Genomic DNA, 12,223 nt, shown 5'->3' with positions numbered 1-12,223 from the left:
CAAAACCATGCTGCCCCCCCTCCATACAGTATCCCATTTCCATCTACTCGTTCTAGTATTTTGCTCTTGACCAACTTCTCCAATACTTTGACAATTCCTGACATGCTGATCGATCAGTAATTTGCTACATCAGTCTTGGAGCCTCCTTTACAATGAAATTATTTTCTCCTCTTTCCATTCCCTCAGGACTAATCCAGAGCTGAGACTTAAATTAAACAATATGGTCAAGGGCACTGACAATTCTCTCGCCACTTCACATAAAACTCGAGCTGGTAGAACACCCAATCCCACAGCAGTATTCACATTATGGTTCTGTAATATGCTACGTACCTCCATTTCATTTACCTCAGTTCCAATATAAGTCTTTGGCTATCTCATTCCTGCAATATTACCACCTGGATGATATATTCTTGTAAAGTTTTTACCTAGTAATTCAACTATTCGACTGATTCAGTTACCTCTCTACCATCAGCATTCATTAAAATCATTAAATCACCTTAATGATGATATTCATCCATTTAATGCCCACTTGATTTACTCTCCAGATTCTAGGTATGCAGTCTGCCATTACCTCCCTCAAACACTCCTTTACCACTTCCCATGCACTATCAACATACAGCCCCTTGCAGTTTTACATGCCATGGCACCAATCCAAGCAATTTCCTAAGCATGTCATACTTACAAGCCCTGTAATTCTACATATACCCTCTTAATGAAAATTCCATACATTTAGCCACTTTCCAGTTCAAGACCATATGATCACTGTCACCAATTGGTGGCAATGTGGTCACATTCATTATAGAAATTCTCAGATGCAATTACTAGATTGGACACTCTCAAACCCCTAGTATATTCCATCACATGCTGTCTCAGGTAATTATCCCTTAGTAACTGCATAAATTCCATTTCCTTCCTCTCATGTGTCCTCTCCTCCTTTTGATCTATGTTTCCATAGTTGAAATACCTCATAATAATTACCTGTCTGCCACTCATTGAGTCTATTTGGTGATGCATACTATCTAAATCATCTTTTCTGTCCCCTGGTCTATAGCAGCATCCAACTGTATATTTTGTTCTACTGGCCTTTATCTAACACTAGATAGCCTCAAATGTGTTACATTCACTGTCCTGAAGTTGCACTTCTACTCTCTCTTTGGTTGCAGTTCATTGGCTATCATCAATAACACTTCACCAAAATTCCATTGGTGTACATAAAGTGCAAAAGTCCCTTAGGCCCACTGCTATCCTGACGCATTATACTAACTATTCTGTTCTGGTTTGTTACCAGTGGTACTAATTTATGCATATTATACACATTCTTACACTCAACTGTCCCAATGATGTCTGCATATCCACTCAACAGCTTCCTCCCTCCCTAAAAGCTCTAGTTTCCCTGATTCTGCACATCCACTTTCACTTCATTCAACAACATTTTTTCCAGTCTCTGAACACCAAATCCATTTAGATGCAAACCATCCTTCTTGTATAAGTCGTTTCGTCCATCAAACTCAGTCCACACATCCACACCATCCCTCCTGCATAAACTATGCATCAAATTATTCGCCATTATGGCCCTCCTCCTCTACTCTAATCTCATAGCAGCAAGAGACTCACTCTCTTAACTCTCTCTCACTCTTTTCATTGCTACTTCCAGTAATTCATGCCATACTTTTCTCCTTTCAAATCATCTACACTCATATCATGCTTACTATACTTCAAATCATATATTTTTACTCAAAATTATCCTATTTAATTTTATTTTCAGCCCAGTAGTTTGCAACCAATGTTCATGCAACTGTATATAAAGGATTCCAATGTAACACATGTTCTAGAGCATCTTTTATTTAAATTGCTTACTGTTGTTCACTGTCCACAATGATGATGTCTTACGATATGTAAGACAAAATATCTGAATAACAAATCAAGTTGTTACTGTGGTACACATGTGCTTCTATAATAATGAATATCCCACAGGTTTCATTATACAAGAAATTCTTATTCCTTCATGGGGAGTTTACAGCACAGAAGGGCAACATATTGGGAAAATTACAATTGAAAAAGGGTAAGCTACATGATAGAATCTCATTTTTAAAGAATTTCAGATGTGTTAAACTAATACCAACCTTCACTAAGATAAAATAAGTAATTAAATCATCAGGAGCGCATAAAATTGATCTAAAAGCTAGCCATTCTATGATGCTTAACCAGTTTCAAAAAAAGAATTGGTGTTAAATATCATAACAACAACAGGGATGAAAGCTGATGTATCAAATATTTTAAATCTCAACACACTAAATGTATGTCAGGATTAATATCCTGACATACATTCCAGCCCAATAGTTTATAAAAATCTATCTATATAAATATATGTAGATATGGATATAAATATATAAATACATACATATAAAATTAATCCTGTTAATTTTAAAATGATTTTAACCAAGATTTGCTTATAATTAAATTAACAGCTTATATTTTGTTATTAATTTCCTGTTATTTTTAACAAATTTTGGCGAATAGGCCATCGTATGTTGGGAAAACAATGTAGTAATTTAGCTGACATAAATGAGTCACCACTCATAAAACATGTTCAGTGAATGATTAGGACATGATGACACCAATCACACTGTAATTGGTTCTTTTGTCGTGTGGTGTGACTTTCTGCAGCAGTTTTATTACACACATTTTCATAATTTTAGGGAGCTAATTATAAAAAAAAACTGCAGAATTCAAAAAACTTGATAATTTTTTCAAAGCAGGATTATCCAAACCAGGGGTCGCCAAACTTCTTTGACCATTGACCCCTTGAAGAGTTTCTTATTGTTTTATCAACCCCCTCTATTTTACTATTACGTAATTATAATAGGACAAGCGAAAAAGACGCTCATGTGAGTTTTTAGATTGTTTATTTTATAGTTACAGTGTTTATTGTATGTATAATATAGTATATATTATTATATTACTATTACTACTACTATTACTATAACTGGTATTACTAGCGATATTAATATACTGGTATTAATATCATAGGTATTATAACCAGCCCTTCTCAATTCTTCAACATAGAGAAGTTTAGTTCGTGAATGAATAACAATTGAATTATAATATGTATGTTGATGAAATTTAGAACATTAACGCTCACTTGTATGTCAATGGCAAAAATGAGACTGGGATCAAATACGTACAAGTAAATAAGCAACCGCGCATGTGTTGCCATCTCGCTCCCACCGCGCCGACCAGGTGGGAACCACAGACATCCGTTTATTGGTAAATACATCATTTTGGCCTACTTGATTGGCCTCCGTAACTATTTTCATGACCTTGCTCCATCTTACAGGTCTTATTCATGTCACTGTTCCTACGATTCACTCTTAATTGCTTTGTCATTCAGGATGGAGGTAATCCAAGTTAATCGAATTAAATATTACCCGTACAATGATGTCTTATATTTTTCTATCGACCCCTGAGCTCGAATCGACCCCTGGGGGTCGATATCGACCACTTTGGCGACCACTGATCTAAACCAAGCGCCTTAACATCAAACATAAACTTCACATTAACTTATCTAAAAGTGTGAAAATTGTGTTAAAAATTGTGTGTAAAACAATTTTTTTTTGCTATTACAGGGCTAATATTGATAAAATTGCAGTATAATGTTACAGATATTTTTATTTTAAAAAATTCACAATTTAATGACTTACGATTTAACGGACATCCATTAGGACCCTCTATTAGTCCGTTACATCGAGGGCTCAATCAATTAAATCAATATGTATATAGATTGATTTAATTGGTTTGAGTACATATTATTTATTATTTAATGACTAGAACACCAAGAATTAAAAAATAAAACCAGATTTTATTCACACGCCTAGTTTCGTCTTACACAGACTTCTTCAGGTGCAAAAAACAGAAATAACCAGCAAGATAACCATACAGAAACTGGCTCTGAACAGTACAAAAAAAGCGTTAGCAAATAACTGTTAAGGTTCAAGCCTTGATGAGGTTAAAAAAGAACTCTCTCTAATATTATTAGGCATACACGTGCGTTTAAGATCTTAAGCACGCCAATATTGGATAGCAGAGCAGTGACAATCTGACAAGTTGTAACTAAGGTTACTGTTGATATGTACAGGGTTAAGGATTATTTCTCTTGATTCTATTATTTTCCTTTCTATTTTCTCGTAACAACAATGAATGTTATTAGACTTTTCCCAGAGAATTGGATGTGGGAGCCCTTCTTAGAATTTGTGGAAAACAAAACATGGCCAAATAAAGCACTGGCTCGTGTTCTCTTGTAATTTACATCTCTTTGATGTTTCTTGATGCGAAGTTGAATTGATTTTTCTGTCTGGCCAATATATGGTTTACCACAATTGCAGAAAATCTGGTAGACAAGATTGAGACTATTATGTCTAGTCTTCGGCTGACTTAAAAGGGAAAGTAGCTTTGGTAGCGTTGTGAAGAAACTCCGTATGTTATATTTTTCTTAGAATCATCACCTATTTTGGTGTGACAGAGCTGATGTAAGGAATAGAAATGTTCCCTTTAAAAATTGTAATATATTCATTGTGGAGAGGGAGAGGACTGAAAAGGAGTTTGCTGATAGTCTTCATTGAGTAGTCATTTAGTTGAAATGTAGTAAGAAGGAGATTGAGTTCATAGTTAAGTTCTTCTTCATCAAAAAGAAGCAAGCGAGCAAGCCTGGTGTCTAAGTGTAGAAATAACTTAATAATATATATATATATATATATATATATATATATATATATATATATATATATATATATATATATATACATCAGTGGCGTGGTGTGGCATGCCCATTTTGGTTGGGTGTGCTATCGTGTGGGTTATGCAACCTGAGCTACAACTTTCACGTCAATTTGACCACATGTATGGGTATCTGCAGAACATTTTCCAGGGTTGGTGGTAAAACTTGGAGACAAATAATTACATCAATAAATTTTTTATAATTATCATCATCATCATCATCATCAAATTCCTGCCATGTACCCCTCAAGAGGTGTACAGGATATGATAGTACTACATGAAAAAAATTACATCATTACTAACTTCCTATCTACAATTTTCCTCCAAATTAGTCTGTTACGTGTCAAGACTGCAACATTATCAGATCTTATATTTCTATCATCTAAGGCACTTTGTACTGTATCAATCCACCTATATCTAGGTCTTCCTCTCGGTCGTTTTGCTGCCAACCTGGCAGAGAACACTTGTTTTGCTAATCTTACTTCGCCCATTCTGTTTAAGTGACCATACCACCTGAGATTAGCTCTACTAACGCATTCCTGGATGCTACAATGTCAAGTTCTTTCCTAATATCCTCGTTTTTAATATGATATTGCCATTGATGCCATCTGTTCACGCCTCTAATCTTTCTAAGGACTCTCATATCTGCTGTCTCTAGTCTTTGGTCAAGTGTTTTACTTCTGACCCAGCTCTCAGATACATAAGTTAAAACTGGTTTGAACACTGTCTTGTATACAGCTAATTTAGTGTTCCGACTAATTTCTCTCTTATTCCATATGAATTTATTCAATTGACTTCCCACCATACCAGCTTTGCTGATTCTGTTGTCTATTTCTATATTTAATTTACCATCTTCAGTAAAAATCGTGCCTAAGTAGCTGAAATGTTTTACATGTTCCACAGGTTCTCCATTCACAACACAGTTGACATTTTCAATGATTCTACCTATTTTCATTGTATTTGTCTTTTTATTGCTGACCTTCATACCATATCTATTACAACAGTTATTCAATTTAGTCAGAGAATCTTGCAGACTTGTAGCGGATTTATTTAGAAGTATAACATTATCCGCATAAAGCAAAGAGCTGACATTAACATCTCCAATTTTGATATCATGTTTAATACCGCTTTCCTTCATAATGTGATCCATATAGATAATGAATAAAGAGGGGATAATGTATATCCTTGTCTCACACCAGATTTAACATTAAACCATCTTCCTGTACTTCCTTCAATTCTAACTGCTGACTTACAACTCAAATAAAGACTAAGTATTGCATGATATAATTCCCCATTGACACCATATAACTGTAGCGTATTGAATAGCTTCTCTCTTGGCACCTTGTCATATGCCTTTTCCAAATCGACAAAACTTAAATACAGATCTTTGTTATATTCCCATGATTTCTCGACTATTTGTCGTAAAGTGAAGATCTGATCCTGACAGCCTCTATTTGGCCTGAATCCAGCTTGTTCTTCACCAAGCTTTTCTTCCACAATTCTTCTCAACTGTTTCTCGAGTATACTTGCATAGATCTTGCCAAGAACACCCAGTAGGGAAATACCTCTGTAATTCTCACATTCAGTTATATTTCCCTTTTTATATATGGGTACTATTAGAGCTCCACTCCAATCAGGGAATTCGTCTCTCTGTCCAGGCTTTCTGAACTATGCAGTGCAGCCACTGTAAGACTTTTATACCACCATACTTCAGCATTTCTGGTCAAATATGATCTACTCCTGCTGCCTTTCCACATTTCAAGCCTTTGATGGCTTTTTCTACTTCAAGTATGGATATGTATTCCTGACTGCATGCCTGGTCAGTGTTTTTTACCACTATGCTGCCATCACTGCTTATTTCATTTAGCAGTCTTTCAAAGTAATTACTCCATACTTCAAGGATATCTTTTTCTCCCGTTTTCATGTCACCTTTATCATCTCTAATTCCTTTTACAGCTCTTTCCTCCATTCCTAAGCTTCTTCAACAACCTCAAGAATATTTTGCCACCTTCTTGATATTTATTTTCTATATTCTTGCCAAAGTCCTCCCATGACTTTTGTTTAGCTAGTTTTACACAGTGTTTAGCATTCTTGCATTTGTCTCTATATTCTCTAAGAGCACAAGCTGACTTATTTGCCAGGAACTTTTGATATGCTTTCTTCTTTTCCTTCACTGCCTCTTTAACTTCCTGTGTCCACCAGGGAGTTCTGATTTTTTTATCCTTGCAGACAACCTCACCACATGCCTCTCTGGCAGAATCAATCAATGTTTACTTCAGAGTTTGCCACTGAATCTCCAAGGTTTGATTCCTGTTCTCAAACTCTTTCATTTTTTCTTCAATAATCTTTGTGTATTTTAGTTTACAGTTCACATCTGAGAGCTGCTCAACTTTTATTCGCTTTAAAACTTTCTTACATGTTATTCTTTTCAAATAAAAAATTTTATAATTGTTGATGTAATTAAATAATTACATCAATAAACGTCTTTTAGCATTTTTTAATGTAATTATTTGTCACTGTAAACTATAAACACATTATTTTCATTTTACATCGATTTTAATGCTCTTTAATTCTTGGGGGAAAAAAGTGTTCGGAATTAATACAGTTTTTAGCACAATTTCATATATAAAAAAATTGACCGGCATATTTTATGAAAAATCAACTAATTAATTATTCCCAAAATCCTGATGAAAAGATGAACCAAAAAACAGGAACATGTGCTTTATTGCTGCAATAAAACAGGTGTTCTATGGCTACCCCGCCATGGGCCAAAACAGGCTAACCCATAATAAAATTTTAAGACAGAAAAAGCATCCGATGGTTGAGGGTGTAAGGTTACACATCTCAATCACTTTTATGATTATAATTTGTGGAATTTTTTACTCGATCGCAGGGGGGAGGTTCATCCCCCCCACTCTGCAGATGCACATGACCATATGATTGCATTTTTATTGGTGTATGAAAGTTTTGAGAGTGCATAGAGCATTAGCACTCATTTTAATTGGTACAATGCAATTAATTGCAGGATAACTTTGAATACCTCTCCAGTGGGGGAACAATCGGTTTGTTTTAGGATTTATTAGAAAACAACAATGAAGGAGAATGCTATATTTGGTTGGTATACTTGAAATACTCAAAGATGAAAATATGTGAACCATCATTTATAAGACATGCAAGAATAGGAAATGAAAGGAAAGAATAAGTGAATAGAAATACTTTCATTAATGCTAAATGAATTAATAATAATTAACATTTGTGATATGTGTGTCCTATAAATTGCTGGGTAGAGTGAATAGAACGAGCCTATAAAGTCCAGACATGAATAAGTGAATTTATGATACCATAATTAAAAAAAAAAAATTACGAGGAGACAGAAAGTATGGCAGGAATAAATATGGTTTGATGGGGCAGCAAATCATTTGGTAAAATTTGTTGTTCCATGTTATGTGTATTTCTCTGGTTTGTGTATATTTTGCTCCATTTTCTAAGAATTTTATTTTGTTTACTGAGAGTCAGTGTACATAACATCTGATCATTATCGGAATTATCCACACTTTTGGGAATCCTACATTTATTAGTTTTTTTTTTTTAATTATTTATTTTTATTTTATTTTTTTAAATTTTAGTATCAGCGGTTGGTCTGTCTTATCAATCTCACATATGCTGGTATTTTTTGTAGATCAACGTCTTATAATACACAGAATATTCATTTTTATTCAGGAATAGATATTTTTTACTGTCTGTTGTTTCCAAAGACTAGATAAAAATGTCTCTATACCATTTAAAAAACTTTGCAACCTCAACAGATGCTATACTGTATAGCAAGAGAAAGTAGGTTTTTTCTCCTAACATCCACTTTCAAATTTTCAGTTCTAGAAAACGTGTAACAGCTGTTTGTAATACAGCCATCGAATACAGTAAGAGCTCAACTCATGATGTGACGACATTCAGTTGGATTAGTTGACATAATAACCAATCACAGCCGCTAGGTGAGTTCAAAATGCTAGCTCATCCAGCCATGCCTTCTCAGTGGTTTAAAAATACTAAAATGCTAAGAATTTGAACCGCTGTGCCCTCTTTACATCTTTTCAAAGGGTGCAAAGGTGTATGCATTTTGAAAGCACACCCAGGCTATTAACGCGAATGTGACGCAATGTTTACACATTGAAAATTTACTCGAGATATATATATATATAGAGAGAGAGAGAGAGAGATGCATATATACACTGCTTAGAAAGAAGCCAAAGGACACCACAGTGTGAAGAACAAGCAACCATGGCAACCACCATAATAAGATGTAGAACCTTCTTTCGCTGCAGTGACTAAAGCAATCCAACGGGGAATACTTTTCACAGGCATACAATAGCAATCAATGGGAATTATAGACTATTCTTCTGATAGGCATGTAATGAGGTCCTGGACTGTTGTGGGGAAGATATCCCTTGACCTTACCCAATGCTCCCATTCATCCCACAGAGTTGTTCAATAGAATTGAGATCAGGATTCTGTGGAGGCCAGTCAAGTGTAGTGACATTCATGTCAACAAACCACAGTTACAGCAGCCTTTTGACATAGCACATTGTCTTGCTGAAAGAGACAATGGTCGGTTCTGCAGAAACACCACAAAGTAGGAAGCATTGCATTTCCCAGAATGTTGAGATACCACTAGGAGTTCAATGTTTGTAGAACCACAAGCAGAGGTCCAAAACCATGCCATCAAACTGCCACTGCTGAATTTCATAGTTGGGTTATGCACTCTGGTAAGAGACATTCAACAGGCATCCACCACACCCATCCATCTGCTCGGAAGAGGATGTAGCGTGATTCATTGCTCCATAATACAGCTTTCCAGGCTTCCATGTCCCATTGTACATGCTCTTTTCACCACTGAAGATGATGCATGTTGGTTTGGATAATGTGGGGATTGCATATTGCAGTACTACCATGGAAACCCATGTTGTGTGCCTCGGTTCTGAATGTTTTTGTGCAGATTTGTGTCAGTCAACTGGGAACTCCACATTCAACATGCTGGCCGATGAATAGAAGTTTTTACATATTATCCTTCGAAGCAACCTATAGTCATGTTTGGTGAGTGTGTGGTGGGCTGTCCACTGTAGATAGCACTTGCAGTTGACTTCCTGTGCTTCCATCTCAGTATAATATCACTGATGGTTGACCTGGATGATCCAATTTGTCAGCAATAATGCTGCTGTCAAACTCTGTCAGTTCTCTTCTTACAGCCATTTCACCCAGAAATAGTTGCAATGACTTGGGAGCATCATATTCCTCCCATTTATAGTGGCTACAAAAATGCGACTCATTATATTGCACATAGTTTGCCCATTGGGGGGGGGGGTGTCTACTTCTTTCCAAGCAGTGTATATAGAGGGATTTCCAATGTAATGTATGTGCTTTACTGTTTATTTTATTTAAATTCATTATTGTCAATGGTCCACACTGATAATATCTTACGATACGAAAGATGAAATAATATCTGAATAATAAATGAATTTTTTATTGTGGTACACGTGTGATTCTATATTCAGCTGGTGTGGAATTAATAATGAAATAATTTGCCAATCAAAACTGAGATTGGAAATGAAAAATGAAATTGCATCACAGAAATCTATTTGTGCACATTCAAAATTTTTTCCATGCAGACAGAAAGGAGTTATTGCAATACATAATTTCAACTAGTTTTGTCTCTTTGTGCCTTTAGTGGACCTGGTTTAAAAAAAAAAAAAAATGGAATTGTGAATCCTACTCATAAAAAGATTGTAAACCTATGACATGATACACTATCATCATGGGTGGGATACAGGCCAGGTAATCTGAAAACCATGCTCTAGAGACCAAACATGGTACTTTTTTCAAGCTAATTCAAGTCTCCAATCAGCAACACAGTGGTCTCACACTGAGCAATGAAATTTATCCACTAACTTGGACATTAGCAAACATCCATGCCTACAGTGGGATTTGAACCCGCAACCAATGGACGAAGAGCAGAAGTGCTATTCAAGTGACTAAACTAAACTAGACTGGCATAGGATTTTAGGTTTAAACTAACTGCAAGTATCATTAACTCACATTTAGCTTGTTCTGTTTCAGAACAAACAGTGTTTAAAACAGAATTTACATTTTTGTAAACAGTACAACAGAATCCTTTCAGGACTGACCATTTGTGTTTGTTGAATTTAGCTGATATATGTTTGTTTATAATGATGGCAATATAGACATTGAAATTCAATCTGAGTTAATCTCAACAAGATATTATTTTCTTTGTAAAATAATTCTTAATATAGATTTTGCATTTCGATTACTCGACTATTTCAGCAAACAGGAAGCTGAATACATACCTTCTTGATCTACTGTATCTAGAATGATAATGATAGCGTTTATGGTGATTTCTGGAATTATCTCTACGCCTTTTGTATCTGTGACTACAAGTACTACTTCTGGAATCACTGGTAACAGAAACAGAATGCTGTCTCCTCCACTGTGGCATCTGGAAAATAAAACGATTATACATAAATTATTCAATTATCCCAATCACATAATATGAGTTGCTCAGTAGTGAGTATTGTTAAAAGCAAAACATGTTCTTGCTTTATCAAACACCTAGATTTGTTTTAAAAAATCAATTGCTAAATCTTGCTAGATGTGTATGTGTAGATTTAGAAAAATTCTTGCTAGATCTACACATACTATCTAATAATATATGGGAGGAGTGGAAACTTGTATAATCTTTCTGCATACTTTTCATTAACTGCCTGAACATATGTTTTTTGACATTTTTAAGCAGAATATGATACAATTTCTAGGAATTCTGTTGACAGGTGAAATGGAACACACAGGATGTGAGAGATCTAATTGCTGATCCTAAATTTTAAGCACCAAGAAACCTGATGAAATAAGATTGCATAAAAACATCCCAACCAATATAAAAGAATAACTGCTGAAAGTGCCCTCAAAGAATAAAGTTGCCAGATTTTGAAAACCAAATACAGGACATGGGTGACCCATGTCCTGTATTTGGTTTTCCGAATATGGGAAAATTTTGGCAAGTTGGTTTTACAAAATAAAAAATAAATCTGGTATTTAGTTTTACAAAATAAGTATAAATACTTTTGGAATTGGAACTCGAAATGCTCAATTTGTGTTTTCTGTGTGTTAATGTGTTGTGTAATATCCGATTGTCCCCATGCATGTGCAGTACTAAAGGTTCGTCTACAGATTTTGCATTCAACTTCGTTGTTGATTTCCTTTTGCAATAAAATTCCATTCTTTCAAATAATCATTGTTAAAAATGCACTTTCGTTTTGGCATCGTTAAGGGCTTAAGGAAAGAAACAAAATTTAATGTACCTTTGTATAATTAACAAAGAATATTAATTAACCTTTAATTATATATTTTATGTATTAATCAAATATCACACATTCGAAAAAGGCGA

General features: G+C 34.9%; 1 protein-coding gene across 2 annotated transcripts in view; it reads right to left on the bottom strand.

Annotated features, from left to right (window-relative positions):
* The window catches only part of Doa (CDC like kinase darkener of apricot), a 390,113-nt gene that overhangs the window by 337,081 nt on the left and 40,809 nt on the right, over positions 1-12,223 (bottom strand). For both annotated transcript variants that reach the window (XM_090393402.1, XM_090393403.1), the window contains exon 2: positions 11,130-11,278. In XM_090393402.1, coding sequence (XP_090249528.1) covers positions 11,130-11,278 — 149 coding nt within the window. The remainder of the gene's footprint in view (positions 1-11,129; positions 11,279-12,223) is intronic.

The sequence above is a fragment of the Typopeltis vanoorti genome, chromosome 5, assembly GCF_054136105.1.
Source record: "Typopeltis vanoorti isolate ZY-2024b chromosome 5, IOZ_Tvanoo_1.0, whole genome shotgun sequence".
In the NCBI taxonomy this organism is placed as follows: Eukaryota; Metazoa; Arthropoda; class Arachnida; order Uropygi; family Thelyphonidae; genus Typopeltis; species Typopeltis vanoorti.
This window is presented reverse-complemented; position numbering and strand designations above follow the sequence as displayed.